Source organism: Rhipicephalus microplus, chromosome 3, assembly GCF_043290135.1.
Source record: "Rhipicephalus microplus isolate Deutch F79 chromosome 3, USDA_Rmic, whole genome shotgun sequence".
NCBI classification, from domain to species: Eukaryota; Metazoa; Arthropoda; class Arachnida; order Ixodida; family Ixodidae; genus Rhipicephalus; species Rhipicephalus microplus.
In genome coordinates, this window is record NC_134702.1 from 281,393,309 (window position 1) to 281,420,466 (window position 27,158).

The 27,158-nt window shown below is 43.2% G+C and overlaps 1 protein-coding gene across 3 annotated transcripts in view; it reads right to left on the reverse strand.

Annotated features, from left to right (window-relative positions):
• LOC119167773 (uncharacterized) overlaps window positions 1–27,158 on the reverse strand; it is a 933,880-nt gene that overhangs the window by 108,791 nt on the left and 797,931 nt on the right. The window contains exon 5 of one of the 3 annotated variants that reach the window (XM_075891060.1): window positions 22,597–25,418. The exons of the other annotated variants lie outside the window; for them this stretch is intronic. Coding sequence (XP_075747175.1) covers window positions 25,173–25,418 — 246 coding nt within the window. The 3' untranslated portion in view covers window positions 22,597–25,172. Of the gene's footprint in view, window positions 1–22,596; window positions 25,419–27,158 lie in introns of those variants that run through there. 3 annotated transcript variants of the gene reach the window in all.

The window sequence follows — 27,158 nt, forward strand, 5'->3', positions numbered from 1 at the left end:
GTGTAGAGCAAAAAAGTAAGCTTGTCCTATTATAAAAAAAATTGGGAAATTTCACTTGAGGCAAATGCATGAAATTTGATCAAGTTTGTTTTGATGCTTTAAATTTAGAAGGAGCAATCTGATAGAGTGAGCAGCACTCGTTGAGCTAACTACTAACCAAAAATTTGGTAGTCAACTGTTGCACTTCTTAACACAGGTGGTGTAGCCAAACAGAAGTGATGCATAGATACCAATGTCCAAGAAAACGATTCACTGGCAATAGCATAATTATGGAATGGTAGAATATTGGTAGTCAACGCATGGGATGAATGCTGAGTAGCAATGTTTATTTTGCGTCAGGAGGGAATTATGTATGCAAATATAGAAAGCAAGTATATAAATGTTTGTTTTTTGTTTGAATGAACAATTTTTTTTCTCTAGAAATAATTGAACATATGTCAAACTTACATGGAAATAAAACTCTGCTCCTTAGTGATTATAATATGTACTCTGACTTTACAAAACAAAATACAGCAAATCTCAGACATTTCGCCTCCTATGTGAGTGGCATCCTCAGTGTTCACTAGAACAAAGTGTGCAGAGGTGACCGTGTTCACTGATTGTCTCGTGTGTGTCTACTCATCCGGATGGAGGCCGTGATTGTTTTTGCACACTGGCTGGTCCCGACGGTCTAACCACGACTCTAAAAGCTTTCTCTTCCCTCTCTTTTGTTCCTGGGCCAGCGTCATCGAATAACGAAAGTCGAAGGCATGCCCCATTTTCAAGCAGTGTTTGATGAGTTTTGTCTGAGAATGCGTAGTTTTTGTGATGTCCCTTTTGTGTTCATTATAACTCATTGACCACTTCCTGCCAGTTTCGCCAATATAAGTGGTATCGCAGCCACTACTCTGGAACTTGTAAACAACCCTGTTTTTATCATTTGCCAGTTTTGTCAATATAAGTGGTGTCGCAGCCACCGCACAGGAACTTGTGTGGTGGCTGCGATAGGAACTTGTGCACAGGAACAGGAAGAAGCCTGTTTTAATCATTCGCAAATGTGCTGTTTTGGGCGTTGAGAGCGCGTTTACCAAGGTAAAATGAGGCTTGAAATTTGTTTTAATTCACAGTGTACGAAGTGTTATTCGCACAGAGTCTGAAAAACTTTCAACGTAAAATACAGAAACAATGTGTTTTATTGCGGCACACTCTTTGTTCCTTTTTGCATGTGTTTCTGTGTGTCATTGATAAACCTGTTCAGATAATGGCTTCATTACAATTCACCAACCACGTTTTCCATTTATATGACTGCAATTGCTGATCAGTGATATATGCGAAACCACATGCATGAGTGAAATGGGCAGGAAGCGACCAACGGGGCTCAAAGAGCACAAGGAATACATTGCAAAGGCCATCCATGCCGCGGATTATAAGACAAAACTCGTCGAACACTGCTCGACGATGGAACATGCCTTCGACTTCAGTAATGAGACAACGCTAGCTCGGGAACAAAAGTGGGGCAAAAGAATGCTTATCGAGTCGTGATTCATTAGTGTGACAAGTTGGCGCGCGACAACCGCGGTCGCATACTAAGCGACATAGGAGACTAGCAGCAAACTGTGGAACCTTCGCTCATTTGGTACAAGGGCATACTGAGGATGCCAGCTGCATATTTGGCGAAACGTCTATGTAGATTTTGCTCTATTTTGCTGCGTTCAGTACAAGTCTATATTTTTAATCACGAACTGGCCTGTCTTTTGGAACATTTTTACACTTGCTCCTTAGTTGTATCTCTGCTGCATACTGTGGTGTACCAAAAACATGCTGATAATTTTATTTCTATGTTTTGGATGATTTTTTTTCTTTTGTTTTATGTACATATGCACGTGCCGGAAGAAGAAAATGAGCAGCAGAATTTCATATTATTTTGCCACCATGCAGCTGATGAGGAGTGACAGAAAAGAATACTGCGCTGTGAGTGCCATGCGTTTGGTGAGCACCATAATATATGGCAATTTTAAGCTACTAACAATTTTTTGTGCATTGTTTATATTAATTAACTCAACAAACATTGCCACCCTTAAAATAACTAGGTTGATTGAATATTTTCGAGCTGAAGAACTGAAACAAGGCCCCAAATAAGCTCGAAACGTTGATTCTTTGCCATCTATAATGACTAAGCAGCCAATCATTCAGCTCAATAAAGCTTCGCAAATATAATCTCTGCACTATTTAGGTTTCCTCACTGCTGTGTTTTTTCACAGCTGGATTGCTACATAGCTTTCTGTTAGTCCTAGCACAACTTTCATAGAATGTTGCAGACGGAGTTTGTCAGCCGATTCTCAGCATTTTTTTACACAAGTGTTCCCATTTATTTATTTTGTTTTCTTGATAAGCTACTAGTATGGGTCTAATCACTTCCTATTCATGAAGCAGGCCCTCATTGCCAAACCGATTGCCTCGCATCATGGCTTGTTTTGCGGTCGTCACATCCATCACCCTGCAATTGCTGTTTGCTGACATCGTCGACAGTGTACCCCTTTTGGGCGTACATTGACCTGGTAAGCTTGTTCACTCAAGTTGAACCACATCGGCAAAGTCTCGAGCAAAGACTGGCAACGTCAACATGCTGCTCAGTTTGCATTTGTGAACTACACTGGGCATGTGAACTGTTGTGGCGGTATGGCTGTTAGTTGCTTCTCTGATGGTGATGCAGGTTGGTGTCAATTTTCATTCTACTCTAAAAGATTGCATTTCCTGTGCCTGCTGCTGTACCTGTGCCCACAAGTATGATTGTATGTGTATCCATAGTCGACATTTATGGCGTTATAATTTTGTGAGAAATAGGGTACTCGGTCATAATACTTGTTCTTAATACCTTCGAAAAATGAACTTCCTTCCTAACGACTTCCGCAAACAAGTGAAAGTACTTTGCCACTTTTCCAAAGATGCGCATAACCACTCGCTATAAAGTATCAACTTGGAAGCTGCATTCACTGCAAATCCAAAAAAGTTGAAATGCCAAAATTACTGGCACACACAATGCAAGAAATGCATAAATGGAAAATACTAGACACTTATGCAGAGCAATGCACAAGAATCTAAAGACAACCTGAGCTCACCTCTAGATACAAATTAATAAAATCTGGACTGAATGAACAAGAATAATTGTGTCAAGACAGTTTAATCATCCAATGGACAAAAGGACAACTTGGTATTGAACTGAACAGAAAATAGTTGCATGCCTTGTGTATTCGTTTCGTGATCAATATTTCTCACTTGGTTGTAGCTGGGAGGTCACTGTTTTGCGTGAATTACACTGAGCAGTCGCTCCACTTATCGCGTTTTGCTTTTTCTGACCGGGGGTCAGCTATCTTAACTTTGAAAGGCGTATTTTTTATGTAATCAATCGGCCACATTTATTGAGCCGCTTTTCACTGAATGCGTGTTAGGCAGTAATCATAAAGTTCGGTTGCTTTCTAACTGATAAGCTTCTTTTGATGTGCAGCATGTTTTGCTACACAGATATCGGCAGGTTTTTCTGCTTTGGTAAAAACAAGTTCTTGTTTTGAACCTTGAACCTTCTAAGCTCCGTCAAAACAAACTGTACCTATGTGGGATGTGGCACTTTTTCAATGCTGCTATATTGTCTCTGTTCATGAAATCGCCACATAGACAGTCAACAGCAGTGGCAATCATCATTGTATACAAAGCATGCATCACTGTTGAAAAATTACCGACAAGGCAACAGCTGTTTATGGTATTCATGTCCTCCTATGTATTTAAGACTTAGCAGTTTCGCCAGTGTCTTCTTTCTTGCCTATTCACTTTCCCACTGATATTGTGAATACTATAGTTGTATGCTTTTTTCGTCAATTATTCGCTAAAATTGTGTAAACAAGTTGTGTTTTCAATTTGCACCTGTCTTTGGTTTTTACGACTCAGCAGTTGACATAGTATGAAAGAAACTTGCAACGTGCCTTGTTCATATTTATTATTGAATGCTAAAATGTTTTTGTAACACTCCCATTGATGTCTTGCTCTGTGAAAACGACAAATAATTAAGAATTAAGTAATCTTCGTAAATAAATGTCTTCTTTGTTTCTTTCATATGGCCTTCAGCCACTTCAGCGTGTTCTTTCCTGCCTAAGCTGTGTGACTGCATGTCGTCATCGTTGCTGCAATTCTGCACATAAAAATACCGCACCCTCAACACATGCTCACTTATTGTAGTCATTGCTTACACAAAGCAAAACCACATTTTTCAATGCTCTAAAAAATGCACTATGTATATCACATGTGTTGGAAGCTTTGGAACTTGAAAAGCGTGTTTTTAATCTTACGGACATGCACAAGTTTGTTTTGACATTTTTATAGCTTGGCTGTTCCAACACCACTTGTTTATACGTGAACAAATATGTTGATAAAGTGCTGTTAGGAAACAGTTTTTGTGCGTGGACAATAACAATGCAATTTTTCACATCATACGAGAGCTTTTTTCCGAGCCAGAAGCTTTTGGGCGGTTCCCGTAACAAGTGAACATGCCCTTTATTATTACTGCACACACAGTAGTATGTATTTTTTGCACACGTCGCATGAAAGTCAATACGTCATACAGCAATGTTGACATCACGTTGCTGGAATGCTGCCATCACGTTGTTGATATGTTGACGTCACGTTGCTGACATGTTGACATTACATTGCTCCTATGTTGGGAAAACATTGCCGTGATGTTGAAAATGTGATCCTGGACGTTGCCATATCGTCCTGGATGTTACAAGCAGCGTTATCGTGTGATCAAAAAAGAGGAAGTTAAGCGCGTTTAGGCAACGTTGCTGACTGACATCTGGGCGCTTTCATTGAACGTTGGACGTTGGAATAACATTCTACGTTACTTGGGCTAGTGTCACAAGCAATGAACAAGGTGGCACGTCGAGGTCAATGACGTCGAACAAAAAATGGTTTCTATCTTTCAGGGATGAATTGAAAGTGGATGGAATATTCTTGATGAGATTATCAACGAAGCTAGACAATGGTTCGGTGACGGTGCCCATACAGGAAACAATAAGCCGGCCAGGATTATTTGCTTTGTGTATTTTTGGCAGGACATAAAATCGCCCCGGGATGGCGCTAAAGGGTAATAATGACCGCATAGCTGTCTGGCTGAGTTTGTGATCTTTGACAAGGTGTTTTATGATATTGAAAACCATTTTCTTGAACCGCTCTGTCGGATCGTCGTCAAGGCGCTTATAGAAATGGATATCATTCAACTGTCTTTAAATCTCAGTAGTATAATCAAACTTATTCATTAATACTACAGCGCCACCTTTATCAGCTGGTTTCATAAATATATTTTCGCGATCTTGCAGCTTATGGAGGGCCCTTTTTTGAGAAATGGACAGATACTGTTTAAAGGACGTGGGTTTCTTGTTAACCTCTAGAATTTCGCCTTATACTGCTGAGATGTAGAGATCAAGAAACTTGTCACGTTGTGTTAGAGGCGTCCAGGGCTCGCGGGATTGCTTGTGCAAAGAAGATGGCCGTTCATGAAAGAATTCTCCTAAGCGTAGGTTTCGTGCAAAATTATTTAAATCCTTTGCCAGCTGGAAATCGTTAAAGCCACCAATGGCAGGACAGAAGTTTAAACCCTGAACGAGTACCACTAATTCCGGTTCGGAAAAAGTAAGCTTAAAAATATTGACAATGGTAATGTACTTATACACTTCTGTATTATCAGAATCCGCTATTTCTGTAACATCTGTCTCAGGAAGTATTTTGTCGTGGAGCAACGTCTTAGCCGTTCTTGAGTGGATTTCAGTGTATTTACTTTGTTCGTATTCGTTGAGGGCCCTGATCTCTGAAGTACTCATCGAATGCGAAACGCGCAGTTGTCGCTCAGTGTTAGCTAACGCTTTGGAGAATTCTTTGTAATGACGATCATGACGCGTGTTATGTCAAAAAAGCATTTGTTAAGATTGCATTATATTTGTCGCTGTTGTGGCCCAGCATTTTGGAAGTTGCTCGACGAATTTCGAAGCTCCTTAGGTACCGTCGAAGCAGTTACATATGTACCAAGTGTGGACGCGTGGAGAGCATGACGGATTCGTTTTTCAATCACCTTCCCGATTTTACAAAAACCCGAGTAGTTTGATAGATTGACTGCCGGTTGGGATGCTATTCAATTATTAGAGACCTTGCTTAATTTAGCATTTCTAAGTTTGTGTGCGTGTGAAGCAGAAAGAGTGACGGATCTTTTTTGCGGTGGCTGTGTCTGCAAACTTGAAGCGTTGTTTCGAGGAGCCTGGCGCTCAGTCGTTTGACACCCGCTGAGAGAGTCACCAGTGCGTAGGTCTTGTGCGGGAGACGGCCGGGTGGCGTGCGCTTGCCTTGAGGGACTGTTCAACTGTCCAATAAAGGAGGGCCCCTTTGTTTATTGCTTCTGTTTGGATGGTATGCGGTTGAGCGAAGCTTGCTTCGGAGGTGCGCTGCGCTGTCGACTGCCCGAGGGTTGACTTTGTTCTTGGTCCAGGGATGACGACAGTTGATTGGGTGATTTCTGTTTTTGGGAACAGCTGGTTGCGTGATCACGCCATGAGCAAGATAGACAGAGTTATCAGATATGGCTCGCCATCAGTGCGACGCCCTCGTAGCTTGGATGTAGGTCATCAGCAGCGAGAACACGCGCAGACGTGAACCACTCGAAACCGTAGTCCAGAAAAAATACAAAACGAAAATGGCATCAAAAATCTCTCAGGTGGTGGTTTCATTCACACGCCTCTCGATTGCAGTGTTGTACAGTCGCTGTGTTGCGGCCGCTACAAGCCTACCCAATCTACCTTTGTCTAAGCACGTTAATATTTTTGGTCACTCATTCAATGAACTAACAGCTACTATAGTGGAATCAGGTTTCCCTACACACTATGATAGGAAAGTGCGTGAGTCATTTTTGATACACAAGTTCACCGCGATCTTATCCGGTATAAATTAAAATCCAAGCAAACTGACGTTTCTTTCGGTGCAGAACTAAGTTCTTGTTTCATCACAGGCTGTTCACAATAACTCTACAAGCAGATTTTTACTACACATTTTCGGTGCAGTGAAATTCTTAACTTTTTGTTATTGATTCTGCTTGTGCCCTATGAAATTCTTAGTAACGCATTTTGTTTACTTCGAAAGTTTTCCGCTATACATTTTGTGTTTTGTGCGTGTGATTTGCTGTATGGGTTTGACAGCTTTATTTTTTGTTCGTAGATATTACCGAAGTTTTCAAACTCCTATTCATGCGATCTACTTAATGTAAACACCATTCATGTGTTCTCATAATTTTACTTTCACATTGCTTTGACTTTCTCTGCTCACCGTTCATTACTCGCCACATTACAGTAGATAGCGTATAATAGTAGTGGTTCCCGTGTCAGAGGCCCCTGATATACCATGCCTACTTCAGAAAAGTGAATTTTTGTAACGTGTTTCCCCTGATGAAGGCCGGTCCCCAGCTGAAACGTAGGAAAAATGAAAAGTTTTTGTTTCGCCCGTCCTCTACTTCTTGGCATTTGTCCACTGGATCCAAGGTCACCTTTTCACACACACACACACACACACACACACACACACACAAATATATATATATATATATATATATATATATATATATATATATATATATATATATATATATATATATATATATATATATATTGTGTGTGTGTGTGTGTGTGTGTGTGTGTGTGTGTGTGTGTGTGTGTGTGTGAAACTGACACCTTAAAGAACGCCTCACTTGAGCTAGTACACATTGTATTAAACCATTATCGATCTTCCGTGAAATCGCTGATAAACAGGGAGCGCCAACTACTCGATCAGTTTAGCCTTTCTCCAGAGGAATCATCGTCCCTAAGAGCATATGAGCAAAAGAAACGTGCCAAGCTTAACGCACAGAAACGCAAAAAAAATGCTCAGAGATGGTGTAAAACTTCGAAACTCAACACCTCCATCTTCGGCCAAGGAAAGAACATGTAAACCTGCACCCGACAACATTATTAATATTTCAACTGCCATCTTATCTAAAGAAGAACTTAGTCTTTTATCCCGTGGTTTAAGCTTCTGTCCAGCAAGTGGTAACTATAATGAATTTCAGTTATACAAAGATTTAGACAACTTCGCACGAAATATGAGACTACGCGAATATTTCTTCGATCAGCCGACTCCCGCCGACGATCCAACCGCTTTACCCTCGGCTAAACGTTGGACACCGGGGTCACAACGTGACAAACACTTGGACATATTTATTAAAGCAGTGCAGCGAGATATCATTCAAGCTTATAATGAACCCCAGTCTTTTCGTCGAAACCTATCGACCCTAGAAAGAAAAGCTATAGCAAACCTTGGCAAACGCACCGACATCACAATAAAACCTGCGGACAAAGGAAGTGCCATCGTTGTCATGGACACGACCAAATATATTGCTGAAGCGAACAGGCAGCTTGATGAAAGGTCGTTTTATAAGCGACTCGAGGCCGATCCGACTGAGGATTATAAAGCGATATTAGACGGCACAATAAGAAAACTAATAAAGGAGAAAAAACTAAATGATAGGGCAGCTTCTCTAATCCCTCTTAGTCCGGCAGCTGGTAGGTTCTATTTGTTGCCGAAAATCCATAAACACAACAATCCTGGTCGCCCAATTGTTTCCGGCATAGGTACCGTGACAGAAAACTTGTCGCGTTACGTAGATAGCCTGATAAACCAGATACCCCCTACGTTCCAGTAATTTCTGCGAGATACTAACGACTTCCTTTCGGATATTGCCAACCTTATTATACCTAACAACGCTCTTCTTGTAACTCTCGATGTTGCGTCTCTCTACACAAGCATACCGCACTTGGATGGTATAAGGTCCGTGGTTGAGGCTTACGATCACTCCGCTCTCGACAAGTCCATTGATAGCTAGACTATAGCTATACTGCTTGAAATGATTCTTCAGTACAACAACTTTGAATTCAATGGAGTGCATTATGTTCAAGTAAGTGGTACGTCTATGGGTACTAAGATCGGGCCAAGCTATGCAAATATATTTATGGGATCCCTTGAGAACGAATTCTTGTTGGGTCGTTCGCTAAAACCTTTTTATTATAAAAGATTTATTGACGACATTTTCATGATTTGGCCACATGGAGAGGAGGAACTTTTGTCTTTTATTTCGGACTTTGATAATGCTCACCCTTCCATATCCTTTTCGCACACATATTCACCAGAGACCATTAACTTTCTCGATGTAACCGTTTGTCTCGATAATGCAAAATTGAGCACTAAACTGTACCGCAAGCCGACTGATAGACAGAGCTATTTACACTTTCAAAGCAGCCACAAAAGGCACTGCAAATCCAGCATACCTTACAGCCAGGCCTTACGCTTTAAGAGAATTTGCTCTGAGCAATCTGACTTTGATAATAACTGTAACCAGCTACGCACTGCACTTCTTAAACAGAAATATCCGCCCAAGTTAGTCGATGACGCAGTAAGGCATGCCGACGCACAAGACCGTACAACACTCTGCATCCCCAAGAAAAATCCTAAAAGTCATTCTCAGGTTAACCTGGTTTTAACCCATAACGCATCGGCACCTAACGTAGCATCAATTTTCCGTAAACACCACAACATACTTATGCAGAGCGAACGCCTTGCAAAAGCGTTTCCAGAACCACTACGTGTTGTGTACAGACGAGGCAGAAATTTGCGAGATTTATTAACTTCCTCTAAAACCAGACAGAGCAATAACGACCAGGCGCTCGGTTGCCGTCCTTGTAAAAAGCCCCGCTGTAAAGTGTGCGCACACATGACGACAACAACACTGGCAGCCAGTACTGCGACGAACTTCAAGTTCAAAATTAAGGGCAGTTTTACTTGTGATACTGCAAATATCGTATATTTGCTAGAATGCTCAATCTGTCATGTACAATACATAGGTCATACTGAAACTGCTTTTCGATACCATTTCAATAATCATAAAGCTCATGTGCATGCCCTTCCTAACTTACCGATTTCAAGGCATGTCACCGAGGCAGGTCATTCATTCAGTAACATGAAAGCTACAATACTGGAATCGGGTTTTAAATCACACCATGAACGCGAAGTAAAAGAGTCATTTTTAATTCATAAATTCAAAACACTATCTGCCGGCATGAACGAGAGCCCGGGTACGCTTACTTGCATATTGCCTTAGTAAATCGCTTTTTTTTTACTGACAAGTGTATATTCTTCGCACGATGTTGGCCTATTGTCAAATATTACCTACATAATGTAGGTGGCCTTTGTCACTTCATCATTTACTCGCATTCATTTTGCTCTGCCTGCTTTGGGATTTTGTTTATCTCTCTAAACTTCTTTTTCTTTTTTAAAGGCTTACTGAATGTTTTTAGGCTGTGTTTATCCCGCAGAACGTATGACCAAGTGAGCTACTGCGTGCGCAGTTTGTTATTTTGCTGACCTGTTTCATTCCACACAAGTTGTAGGGTGTCTAATACGTGCCAATTCACTATTGTATAATGATACGCGTTTTCAGCTGTATATACACTATAGCCACGTACCTTTGGTGATATATATTCTTGTTTCCTATACTACTGATAATGACTTAGCCGTGTGATACGCAAGGAAGCGGCTTATATATGTGCCCTGTGTGCCATGTGTAACCATTCACTCCGACGAAGGCAGGCCCACCTGCCGAAACGTTAGTAAAACTAGTGTTTTTTCGCACGTTTGTCGACCTCTTTTTATACTACATTTTCCACCGGATCCATTGAATATCACCCCACCATACTTTCCTGCTATGGATATCCGGAAGACAACGTCGAAATGCACCACCTGGAAGTATCCCAAGTTCGGAATAACCACGGCTATCTTGGGTGATTCACAGACAAAGTACCTGTTTCAATACTTCGACCCCCTGCTACAAGGAACACCGGCGTTCATAACGCAGTCGGGCGCTTTGGTCAGGGATGTTCCTTCACTGCTTGACCTAGTTCCTTCGTCGACAAGAACTCTGGTTCTACACGTCGGGAGCAACGACTTGGCAAAAAGAAGTGCTCAAGCAACCTTTTGTTGTTATTGCAACCTTCTACACCTAATCCGTGAAGAGCGACCCGAAATAAGCCGTCTGTACGCCACGCTTGTCTTGCCAAGGGCCACGAATCAACGTCGCAGAAATAATAACCAAGTATTTGTCCATCGTTTCAACCGCGAAGCAAGCCATTTCAACAGCCTATTACGAAGTTTCTGCGAACGCTCTAGGGATTTGTCTTTTCTGGACCACATGTTCGAATGGCTGCCACCTGGACGAGTACTGGCAGCCGATGGACTGCACGTGAGCTTTGAGGGCGTCGCGCTGATGGCAAGTCACATACGCCAGCTTTGCTTCGACTCCCCAAGTGAAGCAACTTCAAATGGTTGGGGCGATGCTGTATCTTCGCCCCAGCACCTTCGGGGGCTTACCCCACAAAGAAGCCACCGGACTACGCCAGAAACCGCCAAGACCCGCAAAAGACAACCTGGGGCTATCCGGCCGACCAAAAGTATCCAGGGTCATGCAAGTTCTTCTCGCAACGAACCCACCTTGAAGGAGCCACGCTGCAATGCCATTCTCGCCGAATCAACGCCTACAGCGTCCGCCAACCAGCGGTCAGCGGATCATCCTTGTGTGCCCCGGAACGAGAAATGCTACTCCTGCTCTGCCCAGAGGAATTCCGCACCAGGAACATCAGCCAGCTTGGCTCCACAAGACCCACGAAAGACGGCAGTTTCCTTTACGGGCTCCAGGTACCCACTTCGACGCAAATATTCAGACGTTTTAAAAAGAAAACCGAATAATTGACTACAGCACTCATTGTCGAATAGTATCCTGAGTTCAAAGTGTTCTAAGCAGTTTCAAATAATTAGGAAGTCTGTCAAGAAACGTGTCCGTTACGAGCTACATGTGTCTACTCTAGAAGCATATTTAGCGGCTTCCATTCCGCCTAGAGGTTTAAGTCTCTGTCTACAGCCAGCAACATCAAAGCTATCGAAGTGCAACGCGAGGAAGTGGTTTGACACCTTAAAGAACGCCTCACTTGAGCTAGTACACATTGTATTAAACCATTATCGATCTTCCGTGAAATCGCTGATAAACAGGGAGCGCCAACTACTCGATCAGTTTAGCCTTTCTCCAGAGGAATCATCGTCCCTAAGAGCATATGAGCAAAAGAAACGTGCCAAGCTTAACGCACAGAAACGCAAAAAAATGCTCAGAGATGGTGTAAAACTTCGAAACTCAACACCTCCATCTTCGGCCAAGGAAAGAACATGTAAACCTGCACCCGACAACATTATTAATATTTCAACTGCCATCTTATCTAAAGAAGAACTTAGTCTTTTATCCCGTGGTTTAAGCTTCTGTCCAGCAAGTGGTAACTATAATGAATTTCAGTTATACAAAGATTTAGACAACTTCGCACGAAATATGAGACTACGCGAATATTTCTTCGATCAGCCGACTCCCGCCGACGATCCAACCGCTTTACCCTCGGCTAAACGTTGGACACCGGGGGTCACAACGTGACAAACACTTGGACATATTTATTAAAGCAGTGCAGCGAGATATCATTCAAGCTTATAATGAACCCCAGTCTTTTCGTCGAAACCTATCGACCCTAGAAAGAAAAGCTATAGCAAACCTTGGCAAACGCACCGACATCACAATAAAACCTGCGGACAAAGGAGGTGCCATCGTTGTCACGGACACGACCAAATATATTGCTGAAGCGAACAGGCAGCTTGATGATAGGTCGTTTTATAAGCGACTCGAGGCCGATCCGACTGAGGATTATAAAGCGATATTAGACGGCACAATAAGAAAACTAATAAAGGAGAAAAAACTAAATGATAGGGCAGCTTCTCTAATCCCTCTTAGTCCGGCAGCTGGTAGGTTCTATTTGTTGCCGAAAATCCATAAACACAACAATCCTGGTCGCCCAATTGTTTCCGGCATAGGTACCGTGACAGAAAACTTGTCGCGTTACGTAGATAGCCTGATAAACCAGATACCCCCTACGTTCCAGTCATTTCTGCGAGATACTAACGACTTCCTTTCGGATATTGCCAACCTTATTATACCTAACAACGCTCTTCTTGTAACTCTCGATGTTGCGTCTCTCTACACAAGCATACCGCACTTGGATGGTATAAGGTCCGTGGTTGAGGCTTACGATCACTCCGCTCTCGACAAGTCCATTGATAGCTCGACTATAGCTATACTGCTTGAAATGATTCTTCAGTACAACAACTTTGAATTCAATGGAGTGCATTATGTTCAAGTAAGTGGTACGTCTATGGGTACTAAGATCGGGCCAAGCTATGCAAATATATTTATGGGATCCCTTGAGAACGAATTCTTGTTGGGTCGTTCGCTAAAACCTTTTTATTATAAAAGATTTATTGACGACATTTTCATGATTTGGCCACATGGAGAGGAGGAACTTTTGTCTTTTATTTCGGACTTTGATAATGCTCACCCTTCCATATCCTTTTCGCACACATATTCACCAGAGACCATTAACTTTCTCGATGTAACCGTTTGTCTCGATAATGCAAAATTGAGCACTAAACTGTACCGCAAGCCGACTGATAGACAGAGCTATTTACACTTTCAAAGCAGCCACAAAAGGCACTGCAAATCCAGCATACCTTACAGCCAGGCCTTACGCTTTAAGAGAATTTGCTCTGAGCAATCTGACTTTGATAATAACTGTAACCAGCTACGCACTGCACTTCTTAAACAGAAATATCCGCCCAAGTTAGTCGATGACGCAGTAAGGCATGCCGACGCACAAGACCGTACAACACTCTGCATCCCCAAGAAAAATCCTAAAAGTCATTCTCAGGTTAACCTGGTTTTAACCCATAACGCATCGGCACCTAACGTAGCATCAATTTTCCGTAAACACCACAACATACTTATGCAGAGCGAACGCCTTACAAAAGCGTTTCCAGAACCACTACGTGTTGTGTACAGACGAGGCAGAAATTTGCGAGATTTATTAACTTCCTCTAAAACCAGACAGAGCAATAACGACCAGGCGCTCGGTTGCCGTCCTTGTAAAAAGCCCCGCTGTAAAGTGTGCGCACACATGACGACAACAACACTGGCAGCCAGTACTGCGACGAACTTCAAGTTCAAAATTAAGGGCAGTTTTACTTGTGATACTGCAAATGTCGTATATTTGCTAGAATGCTCAATCTTTCATCTACAATACATAGGTCATACTGAAACTGCTTTTCGATACCGTTTCAATAATCATAAAGCTCATGTGCATGCCCTTCCTAACTTACCGATTTCAAGGCATGTCACCGAGGCAGGTCATTCATTCAGTAACATGAAAGCTACAATACTGGAATCGGGTTTTAAATCACACCATGAACGCGAAGTAAAAGAGTAATTTTTAATTCATAAATTCAAAACACTATCTGCCGGCATGAACGAGAGCCCGGGTACGCTTACTTGCATATTGCCTTAGTAAATCGCTTTTTTTTTTTACTGACAAGTGTATATTCTTCGCACGATGTTGGCCTATTGTCAAATATTACCTACATAAGGTAGGTGGCCTTTGTCACTTCATCATTTACTTGCATTCATTTTGCTCTGCCTGCTTTGGGATTTTGTTTATCTCTCTAAACTTCTTTTTCTTTTTTAAAGGCTTACTGAATGTTTTTAGGCTGTGTTTATCCCGCAGAACGTATGACCAAGTGAGCTACTGCGTGCGCAGTTTGTTATTTTGCTGACCTGTTTCATTCCACACAAGTTGTAGGGTATCTAATACGTGCCAATTCACTATTGTATAATGATACGCGTTTTCAGCTGTATATACACTATAGCCACGTACCTTTGGTGATATATAATCTTGTTTCCTATACTACTGATAATGACTTAGCCGTGTGATACGCAAGGAAGCGGCTTATATATGTGCCCTGTGTGCCATGTGTAACCATTCACTCCGACGAAGGCAGGCCCACCTGCCGAAACGTTAGTAAAACTAGTGTTTTTTCGCACGTTTGTCGACCTCTTTTTATACTATATATATATATATATATATATATATATATATATATATATATATATATATATATATATATATATATATATATATATATATATATATATATATATATATATATTCTGCAGCCACAACGCAAACGCAGCTCTCCGACAACGTCCACTTCTTCACTCTCAGTCTGAAGCACCTTTCTTGGGTATGTCCCCCTATGCCCTTTTCCAGTCAGCCGAAATCACGTAACACGACCCCCGGGGGCAACAGCGCCGACCCGGCGAGTTTACGGGGCCACAGCAGGAGCAGTGTGGTAACGCTTGAGCCTTGATACGTGGACAGCAGAGCAGAGTAGGTTGATGGATTATCAAGAACAATTTCATATGTAGTGTCGGTCACTCGTCTAAGCACGCGGTATGGGCCCGTGAAACGAGAGAGAAGTTTCTCTGAAAGGCCTGCATGTCGCGTAAGGGACCAAAGAAGAACGAGGGAACCTGTTGGAAAGTGTTCGTAACAATGCCGCTTGTCGTCACGATGCTCCTGCGAGTCTTGGAACGCCATTATTCTGCTGCGGGCAAGCTGACGAGCACGGACATCGCGGGTAATAACGTCGCGTGCATATTCAGAAGTAGACTGCGGAGCGGCTAGCAGGAAGGTATCCAACGGCAATGATGGTTCGCTTCCAAACAGAAGGTAAAATGGCGAGTACCCAGCAGTGTCATTTGGGAGGAATTGTATGCGAACGTCACGTATGGTAGTGCAAGGTCCCAATCACGATGGTTGGCCGAGACGTATTTCGATAGCATGTCTGTCAGGGTGCGGTTTAAACGTTCTGTAAGCCCGTTTGTCTGGGGATGGTACGATGTCGTGAGCTTATGTTGGGTAGAGCAGGAACGTAGGATATCGTCAACCACTTTCGGAAGGAACGTAGGGCCTTGGTCTGTCAGCAGTTTACGAGAGGCTTTATGCACTAAAATAAGATCGCGTAGTAGAAAATCAGCGACGTCTGTAGCACAGCTTGTTGGCATGGCTCGCGTAACTGCATAACGGGTCACGTAATCCGTAGCCACTGTGACCCACTTGTTTCCGGAAGCGGATGTTGGGAAGGGACCGAGAAGGTCCAAACCAATACGGAAGAATGGCTTCGATGGGATGTCGATGGGCTGAAAATATCTGGAAGGGAGTCCTGACGGCTTTTTGCGATGCTGGAATATTTCACAAGCGTTGACATAACGACGTGCAGAGCGTGAAAGTCCAGACCAGTAGAAGTGGCGGCGCACACGGTGATATGTGCGGGAGACATCTAGGTGACCCGCGGTTGGCGCGTCATAGAGCTCGCGTAGGACTGTGGAACGCAGGTGCTTTGGTATGACCAGATAAAGGTCGTGACCATTGGGCGATAAATTACGCCGATATAAGGTGTGGTCCTTTAAGGTAAACATGCGAACAGAAGCGTCTTGTTGTGAACATTCGAGCTGTTGTATTAGGCGGCTGATATCCAGATTGCGACGCTGCTCGTCCCCCAGATGAAGCAGCTGGGAGATGGAAAGAACGCAACCCACACAATCAGTGCTCGTAGGATCGCAGTCGGCAACACGGTAGCGTGACAGACAATCCACATCTTTGTGCAGTTTTCCTGATTTATACACTACGGTGTGAGAATACTCTTGGAGGCGGAGTGCCCAGCGGGCGAGGTGACCTGTGGGATCTTTGAGGACGGCGAGCCAGCAAAGAGCGTGGTGGTCCGTGAGAACTATAAATGGTCAGCCGTATAAGTAAGGGCGAAATTTCGTGACTGCCCACACCAGCGCTAGGCATTCGCGCTCTGTGATGGAATAATTACGCTCCAAGGGGGACAGCAGCCTGCTGGTTTAAGCTATCACGCGATGCTGCCCACGTTGTCGCTGAGCCAACACAGTGCCTATTCCGTAACTGCTGGCATCGGTGCGGACTTTGGTTGGTGCCGTAGGGCAAAGTGAGCCAGAACAGGAGAACAAGTGAGGAAAGTTGTCAGGTCGGAGAATGGTGCTGCTTGCGAGGGACTCCAGGTAAACGTCCCATCTGGTTTGAGTAAATCTGTTAGGGGCCGAGCAATTTCCGCGAAGTTCTTGATGAACCGTCGAAAGTAGGAGCAGAGCCCCACAAAGCTGCGAACATCTTTGGAGGTTTTTGGCACAGAAAAGTCCTTCGCAGCTCGAACTTTTTCTGGGTCAGGCTGTACGCCGTTAGCGTCAACAATATGCACGAGTATTGTAATGTGACGGCGACCAAATCGGCACTTGGATGAATTCAGCTGAAGGCCGGCGAGACGGAATACATCAAGAACTTTCGGAAGTCTCTCAAGGTACGCTTCAAAAGTGGGAGCAAACAGAATCACGTCATCCAGATAACAAAGACACGTAGACCACTTGAATTCATGGAGCAGGGAGTCCATCATTCGTTCAATGGTGGCGGGCGCATTACATAAGCCGAAAGGCATGACTTTGAATTGGTAAAGGCCATCGGGTGTTACAAAAGCCGTCTTCTCTCGGTCCATGGGGTCCACGGCAATCTGCCAATAACCAGAACGAAGATCGATGGAAGAAAAGTAGGCGGAACCATGGAGGCAATCAAGGGCGTCGTCAATGTGGAACAGAGGGTATGCGTCTTTCTTGGTGATGCTGTTTAATTGCGACAGTCCACACAAAATCACCATGATCCGTCCTTCTTTTCAACTAATACCACTGGGGATGCCCAGGGATTGGAGGATGGTTCAATAATGCCCTTTGCTAGCATCTTGTTCACCTCCTTCTGAATTATGCTCCGCTCAAGAGCAGACACTCTGTAGGGACGGCGGTGAACAGGGTTGGCATCACTTGTGGGTATGTGATGGTGGACAAAGGACGTCTGTCCTAAAGGTTGGTCACCAAAATGGAAAATATCCTGGTAGGCCTCGAGAAGATGTTGTAGCGCTTCAACTTGCGGAGGCGGAAGTTCAGTGGCGATCATGTCTACAATTCGACGGCTGCCCGAATGTGTTGCGAGTGGTATGCGCTGCGATGAAACAAGGGTGTCTAAGGCAAGCACTTCAATTTGTGAATCGAGCAACGGACACATGTGGGCCACGGAAATGCCTTGTAGAAACACATGATTCATGTAGCCGAAATTTACTAGTGGTAGACAAGTTTTGTTAGCTGTGATGCTGAGCACCGTATAGGGCACTGCAACATTGTGCGCAAAGAGTACGTCAGTGAGAGGCTTAGCGTAATAGTCACCGTCAGGCACAGCTGGTGAGCACAGAAAATCGACGTACGTCACAGTTTTGGAGGGAAGGTGAACAACGTCGCTGCACAGTAATCGGCATGTAGGCTGGTGGGGCGTCACTTATTTGTGGCAGTTCAAGGCGGAGCACACCAGCGGAGCAATCAATCAGAGAAAAATTGGCGGTAAGAAAATCGAGGCCTAGTTTGAGGTCGTGGGGACATGTTGCAAGCACGGTAAAAAGGACGACTACTTGAGGACCGGCTACGGTAGGTTGAGCTGTGCACATACCGACGACAGGGACTGTTGCGCCATCTGCAACCTAGACGACACTGGTGAAGGGGGGCGGGAGGACCTTCTTCATGCGACGACGAAAATGCAAACTTATGGGCGCTCACGTCTGCATTATATCTATCAAAGCTTCAACAGGTGTGCCATCAACATATCCTTCAAAAGTGTTCCGGTTCAAACGTAAGGGCAACAGAGAATTTTTGTGTAAGGTCGACAGGGCAGCTTCACTTCCAGAAGCTGCGCAGCCTAGTTTTCCGGGGACATGCGGCGGTTAAGCGATGGCGAGGTGGAGCGGCGATGCATATTTGAACGAGAAGGGTAGCTTTGAGGCGGTGGCGATGACGAGACAGGGTGGCCGTAGTCCTCAGGGGCAGTAAATGCTGTAGACTCAGTGCGGGTCGGATAATGGTGGTTTGGTGGACGGAATGAGTTACTGTAAGCGGGGTACGAGCCAGAAGACATAGCTGGCTACTGGCTGCGGCAGTAACGAGCGATGTGTCCTGCGCATCCACAGCGGAAGCAGATTGGCTTATCATCAGCTGTTCGTCATTCAGACGGGTTTCTCGTTCGAATAGAGTACGGACGGCGACGTCGCATGTCCACACAAGCTATCGAGGGACCAGTATTATCCAGGGTGGGTGCAGTAGACAGGATACCAAGGTTAGCGAATTCCTGGTGGACAACAACCTGGATCAAGGTGGCAGCTGGCGTTGAGGCGTCGGGCAACGTCGGTTTGTTGGCAGCCGGGTAAGCGGCCTCGAGTTCACGTCGGACGATGTGCGTCACGTCTTCGGTTGTAGACGGATGACAAGGAGTGGCTTCGCAAGACGACGTTGCCGCGGTGTTGGGTAGGCGCTGGAACTGCTGCAAAATGCGTCGACTCTTCACCTGCTCAAGACGGCGGCAATCTTTGATCGCGGCGTCGATGGTGGTTACGTTGGTAAATACAAGCAGGCTGAACGCATCGTTGGCGATTCCTTTTAAAACGTGTGAAATCTTGTCAGCCTCAGTCATGTTGGGATCGGCCCTTTGACACAACGCTAAGACGTCTTGAATATAGGTCAAGTAGGGCTCAGTGGACGTCTGTGTATGTGCGGCTAATTGCTTTCGGGCATCAAGGTGTTGACCAAACGGGTTGCCAGAGAGGTCGTGGAGCTGTTGTTTAAACACTTCCCAGCTTGTGATTTCGTGCTCATGGATTTCAAACCAGATGCGAGGAGTCTTGTCAAGATAAAAAATGACATTCTCAAGCATAACGGTTGGGTCTCAGTCATATTGCTTGCTGACGCACTCGTACATACTAAGCCACTTGTCCACATTCGCGTTGTCCTCTCCAGTAAAGGTACCGAAACCACGGGGTCGCGTTAGGACGACGTACCGGGTTGCTGTCGTTGCTGAGGTAGGTGGCGAAGCGGTATCCTAACCCAGAGCCATGGTAGCAGACTTAAGGAGGGGTCCACTGCGTAGCTCCGTTGTCAGAAGAGCGCCCAGCACCTCCACCAAAATGTTACGTGGAAAATAACAGTATTCAGTCTGCAGCCACAACGCAGCTCACCGAACACGTCCACTTCTTCACTCTCAGTCTGAGGCACCTTTCTTGGGTATGTCCCACTATGCCCTGTTTCAGTCAGCCGAAATCACGTTATATATATATATATATATATATATATATATATATATATATATATATATATATATATATATATATATATATATATATATATATATATATATATATATAGGAAGAGCTTTATTCGAGGTGAGCTCGAGCTGGCACACACCGATGATGATATCTACAGATGAGGAAATTATACAAATGATGATGACACGTCCAATTGATAAAGAAGAGTCGGTGACTGCACTCACTATATATATATATATATATATATATATATATATATATATATATATATATTGGAAAGAAGTGTATACTTATGGGCTCGCGTTTCCGTGTTTTGACACATCATAATGGGATCGAACAGACAATATTGCCAAAGAAAGTATAGGGGAAGGTATTAAACCGAATTGTATTGTATATATCACGAAAGAAAAGTGCGTGAGTTATCTTTTCACCCGCTTTTCTTTCTTCATATTTACGTTTTAATTCAGTTTAATAACTTCCCCTATACTTTCTTGGGCATTATTGTGTGTTAGATCTCATTATAATATATATATATATATTTATTCATTTTGAAATACTGCAGAGCCGCTTGAGTCCAATCAGAAGCTGACAAAGAAAAAAAAGTTCATCGAAGGAACACACCAACAAACAATTATAAACCAAAACATGAAATGAACGCATGAAACACTGCAGCTCAAAGAATACAGCGATGCGAGTTCACTCCAAGCATTAGTTGACAAAAAAGAAAAAAAGTACATCAACAGAACACATCCACGAATGATTAGCAACCGAAACATGAATTACCGCATGAAACACTGCTATTCAAAGAATACAGCAATGTGAGGGCAACTTTACCCACGCTTTTTCCTCAAGTGTGTAATAAACACTTCTACACTAGGGCTATCTACAACTTCATTCGGTATTTTGTTCCAGGTGCTTATGGTTCTCGGGAAGAAGGAATATTTGAGTGTATCGCTCTAAGAGCTGTATTTCTGTATTATTCTCCCGTTATCAATACGTGCACTTGTGCGCAGTGTGTAGTGTGTAATGTATTTCTGATTGTTAATTTGTATTACATTGTTGTATAATTAATACAAGTATTTTAATCTATTATCGGCACGTCTTGCTTTAAGTGTATCGAGGTCAATTTAATTCAGCATTTCTGTCACACTATCGGTGCGTTTGTATTTGTTGCAGATGAATCTAACCATGGATCTTTGAACTCTCTCTAGCTTACCAACATTTTTTTGTCTGTAAGGGTCCCATAGACATGAGGCATACTCCAGACATGGCTGAACTAGTGCTTTTTATGCTGCTAGTTTAACGCTCATAGGAGCTTTGGAAAGCTTGCGCCGAATAAACCAGATAGATTTAAAAGCCTTGGTACAGATTGTGTTGATATGAAGATTCCAAGACAGATTTTCCGTGATAGTAACCCCGAGATATTTAACAGCCGGTGTTTCCTTAAGTGTAATACTATCTATACATTAAGAATGGTTCAGAATTGTTTTGTTCCTGCATATACGGAGAACTAAGAATTTGTCGGCGTTTAGGAACATATACCATTTTTTGCACCAGCCTGAAACTTCAGTGAGGGCTTTGTGGAGTGAGATTTGGTCAGCTGTAGATTTAACTGTGGTGTATAGAACGCAGTCGTCTGCAAAAAGGTTATCTTAACGTCACTTGGTATTATACTTACAATATCATTTACATAAATGAGGAATAAAATCGGGCCCAGAACTGACCCTTATGGTACCTCTGATGCTACCTGAAGGGTCCCCGAGCAGTACTTTTCAACCTGGACGTACTGATACCTATCTTGTAAATAAGCCCAAATGAAATCAATCAGTTTGCTACTTATTCCAAATGCATATAGTTTATGTAATAGGTTATTATGGGCACTTTATTGAACGCCTTTGTATAGTCCAAAAAGGCGGCGTCTATCTGATCTTTGTTGTTTATCGCGAGTGAAAAATCATGGTATACACTAAGCAACTGTGTCACTGTTGACAAACCACGCCGAAACCCATGCTGGGCGTCTGATAGTAAACAATTTTCTTCTAAAATTGTGGTCAAATGTCGGCAGATTATGTGTTCGAGGATTTTTCAGCTTGTTGAAGTCAAAGATATTGGGCGGTAATTAGACACACGCAAGCGATCAGATGACTTTTGTATGGGAATGATGCAGGCACCCCTCCAATTTAATGGGAGCGAGCTCTGTGCTAGGGACGCGTTCTAAATGATCAACAAGTAATGCGAGATCCACTCTGCATATCGCCGCAAGAATACTGTAGCGATGTTACCGGGACCACCAGCTTTTTTGGGATTAGGCTCAAAAAGCAAGTTAAAAATACCTTCCAAATGAACAAGATCCTGCATAGAAGAATTGAGGCCTTTAGGCTCAGTAACAACAGTTTTATTTTTCAAGGTATACACAAAGTGGAAATATTGGTTAAACTTATCAGCTACTACTTTAGCCTCTGAGACTAGGGTACCGTTGACCAATAAAGATATACAACTGGTTTTGCTTTCGCCCAAACACCTCCGAAGTTTCCCCGGTGCCTCCTTGAAGAAATTGCCTAAAGTGGTGGCGAAAAAAAAGTGTCCTTAGCCTTTTAACCACACTTTTCAACGCTGCGCTTAAGTGTGTTGACAGTAGAGTCCCGTGGCTGGCCCGCCCGTCTCATTCTTTCAACCTTTCTTTTCATGTGGACTATCTGCCTTGTAACCCAGTTGTTTTGCTTCTTATTCCTAATCTCGTCAGGAACAAACATGGCAATAGCATGCAGACAAATTTGAATTCACCACAACACATTCACACTTTCATCAAGATTAAAATCATCCAAACTCATTTCTAAATCGTCTAGAATACTCTCATCATCTGCCCTGTTGAAGTCTTTCACAGTAATGACTCCCTTAATTCTGCTGTAACGCTTCTGAAAGGAGAAGGTACCAAATACCAACTTATGGTCAGAGAGTTCGTTCATGGCAGCGACAGAGTCCCATTTGATTGTGGAACTTATAAACAGTAAATCAAGAATATGTGTAGTGGTAGCAGTGATTCTGGTAGGGGCAGAAACAATCTGAGCGAGACCACACGAAAAAGCAAGGTTAATGAGTATCTTGGGGTGTCTAACGTTTGTGCCCGCTGGGCTCATGTTTGACCAATTCATTTCGGGTAAATTGAAATCACCTGCTAATATAAATTTTACGTTGTCGCCTCGGAAACGTTGTGCATAATCATGGAGTCGTTCTAGAATCCCAAGATGGCCTGTAGGTGGACGATATACAACACCGATAACAATAAAATTACCGTAGAAATTAACTTTACAAAACATGCTTTTGTGTTCATGAATAGCCGGCAAAGGGGTCAAATTTATGCTCTCCTTAATCACAATTGCTACTCCACCCCCTCGGGTTTTCCTGTCTCACCAGAGTATTTTGTGCAATGATGGAACAATTTCGTTATCAATCACTCCAGCGTGCAACCATGTCTCCGACAGCAACGTAACGTGTGGGCCGAGTTCACAAAGCAGTGCTTCAAGTTCAGCTGTTTTATTCATAAAACTTTGCAAATTAAACGCGAGTAGCCGTAAATGACATGTGTCATTTCCGTGTCAATTGGATGCGCCATTTGCGTTCTTTTGTTGCACTGTTTGTAGCCTCGTTTGCCCCGTGTGCAGTTTCTTTGTACTCATTTGCCTCCCCTCTGCCGTCGTTCGGGTGACCATTCGATCATAGCATGACGCGTCCGGATTTTCATTTTCGTGCGTATTGTCACTGTCTGTACCCGTTCCGGGGTCAGCAAGCTCTTGCGTCTTGCGTTCATGTCCTCATTCCACACGTACGTCTCTTGATTGATAACTAGCTTATGATACTTCAGATACACTTTATCCTCAGGCGTGCGACTATTTTTAACGGTCGACCACAGCTGCTTTCTTATAATTGTGTTGGAATAGTCCTCGGCCAATGAGTACCCGGTGTTCTTTAGTTTCCTTGCATTTTTTGGCAGCTGCGTTCTTTCATTGATATCGAAAAAGCGCATTATCACAGATCGCGGTTTTTTTGCTATCTTTTTGCCTAGGCGGTGAATGCGTTCAAGGCTGCTTCCTTGAATTCCTAGTCTACATTAAAATATGTCTCTCAGAACAGCCTCCTCGAGTGAATCCATCATTTCAGTTGCCCACCTATCCATTCCATAAATAATGAAATTATTGAGTCGATTTCTTTTTCCTAGATCATCAATCTTTTTCAGGAGAAATTCAGCTTTTTCATGCAACCTTGAAACAAGTTGCTCACACTCTGCTACCCTTTTCGCAGTTTCTGAGCATGACAGCAGTTTCTGTTCAATTGAGGCCAATCTTTTGTTAGTTTCAGTAACTTGACATTCTCAGCTTTCCCACATAGATTAAGCGCATTTGTGTTCTCCTTTTGATTATCTAAGATAGCGGCCAATCGCTGAGAAACAGTAGGGCCTGGGTTTGTTTAAATATCCCCACTTAACAAAAGAACAAATTAGGCACAATGAATCAAAACAACTCACGACGCATTCACATAACACCCTTGGACAGGGGACCACAACCAGACACAAGGAATTGCTTTTGAGGCCGTGACTAGCAGTTTTTTTACTAACGTGCGCAAAAAAGGCGAGCCAGGTTAGCCGCGTCTGCATCCTTTGGTTGATTCCCTGCCCACTGATGAAAAACGTTTGAGGGGCGGTGTAAGTCAGCTCGGGTGATGACTACGTTGCTCCGGGTTTCTGTTCCAACACAGGGAATAGTCCGAAATTTGTGGCATTACTTCCAGTCGAGAAAATATCGCTGTCGTTAAGCGCTGTAACGTTCATTTGGGAGTGAAGCTTGCAGATGAGCGCTGACGAATCGACGTTGGTTTCTTGGTAGCGCACCAGTTCATTACACACAGCGAAAACATGCGCAAAAAAGGCGAGCCAGGTTAGCCGCGTCTGCATCCTTAGGTTAGTCTCCTGCCCACTGATGAAAAATGTTTGAGGGGCGGTGCCAGTTGGCTCGGGTGATAACGATGTTGCTCCGGGGTTTAGTTGCAACACAGGGACCAAAATTTGTGGCATCACTTCCAGTCTGGAAGATATCCCTGTCGTAAAGAGCTGTAGCGTTCACTTGGGAGTGAAGCCCGTAGATTAGAGTTGACGTATCGACGTTGGTTTCTTGGTAGCGCACCGGTTCATTACATGCAGCGAAAACCTGCGCAAAAAAGGCGAGCCAGGTTAGTCCTTAGGTTGATATATATATATATATATATATATATATATATATATATATATGTATATATATATATATATATATATATATATATATATATATATATATATAAGGGAGAGAAGTGTATACCGAAGGGCTCGTATTTCCGTGTTTTAACACAATATTAATGAGATATAACAGACAGTAATGCCAAGGAATGTACAGGGGAAGATATTAGAACCAATGGAATGTAAATAAGAAGAAAGAAGAAAGAAAAGTGGATGAAAAATTACCAGCTGTGAGCAGGAATCGAACCTACGACCTTCGAATAACGCGTTTGATGCTCTAACCACTGAGCTATCACAACGGCCGTCCCTCCATTCACTTTTTGGGTTTTATATGTGAATTCAGAAGTAGGAGTGACAGTCAGCGCCATCTATAAGCCAAACAACGAGTGTGAAAACATTCTTATTCGCATGTTTGGCGTCACGTAGCACGTGAACTTATTATGAGCGGGCAGCTGATTAATTGTCCCTCTTATACAACCTAAACACACCAAGTCTGCCAGTACGAGACCCTCGTTCAATGAAATAAGGGAGAGAAGTGTATACCTAAGGGCTCGTATTTCCGTGTTTTAACACAATATTAATGAGATATAACAGACATTAATGCCAAGGAACGTACAGGGGAAGTTAATAGAACCAATGGAATGTAAATAAGAAGAAAGAAGAAAGAAAAGTGGATGAAAAAATTACCAGCTGTGAGCAGGAATCGAACCTACGACGTTCAAATAACGCGTTCGATGCTCTAACCACTGAGCTATCACAGCGGCCGTCCTTCCATCCACTTTTTGGGGTTTATATGTGAATTTAGAAGTAGGAGTGACAGTCAGCGCCATCTATAAGCCAAACAACGAGTATGAAAACACTCTTATTCGCATGTTTGGCGTCACGTAGCACGTGAACTTATTATGAGCGGGCAGCTGATTAATTGTCCCTCTTATACAACCTAAACACACCAAGAGTGGCAGTACGAGACACTCGTTCAATGAAATAAGGAAGACAAGTGTATACCTAAGGGCTCGTATTTCCGTGTTTTAACACAATGTTAATGAGATATAACAGACAGTAATGCCAAGGAATGTACAGGGGAAGTTATTAGAACCAATGAAATGTAAATAAGAAGAAAGAAGAAAGAAAAGTGGACGAAAAAATTACAAGCTGTGAGCAGGAATCGAACCTACGACCTTCGAATGACGCGTTCGATGCTCCAACCACTGAGCTATCACACCGACCGTCCCTCCATCCACTTTTTGGGGTTTATATGTGAATTTAGAAGTAGGAGTGACAGTCAGCGCCATCTATAGGCCAAACAACGAGTGTGAAAACACTCTTATTCGCATGTTTGGCGTCACGTAGCACGTGAACTTATTATGAGCGGGCAGCTGATTAATTGTCCCTCTTATACAACCTAAACACACCAAGTCTGCCAGTACGAGACCCTCGTTCAATGAAATAAGAGAGAGAAGTGTATACCTAAGGGCTCGTATTTCCGTGTTTTAACACAATATTAATGAGATATAACAGACAGCAATGCCAAGGAATGTACAGGGGAAGTTATTAGAACCAATGGAATGTAAATAAGAAGAAAGAAGAAGGAAAAGTGGATGAAAAAATTACCAGCTGTGAGCAGGAATCGAACCTACGACCTTCGAATAACGCGTTCGATGCTCTAACCACTGAG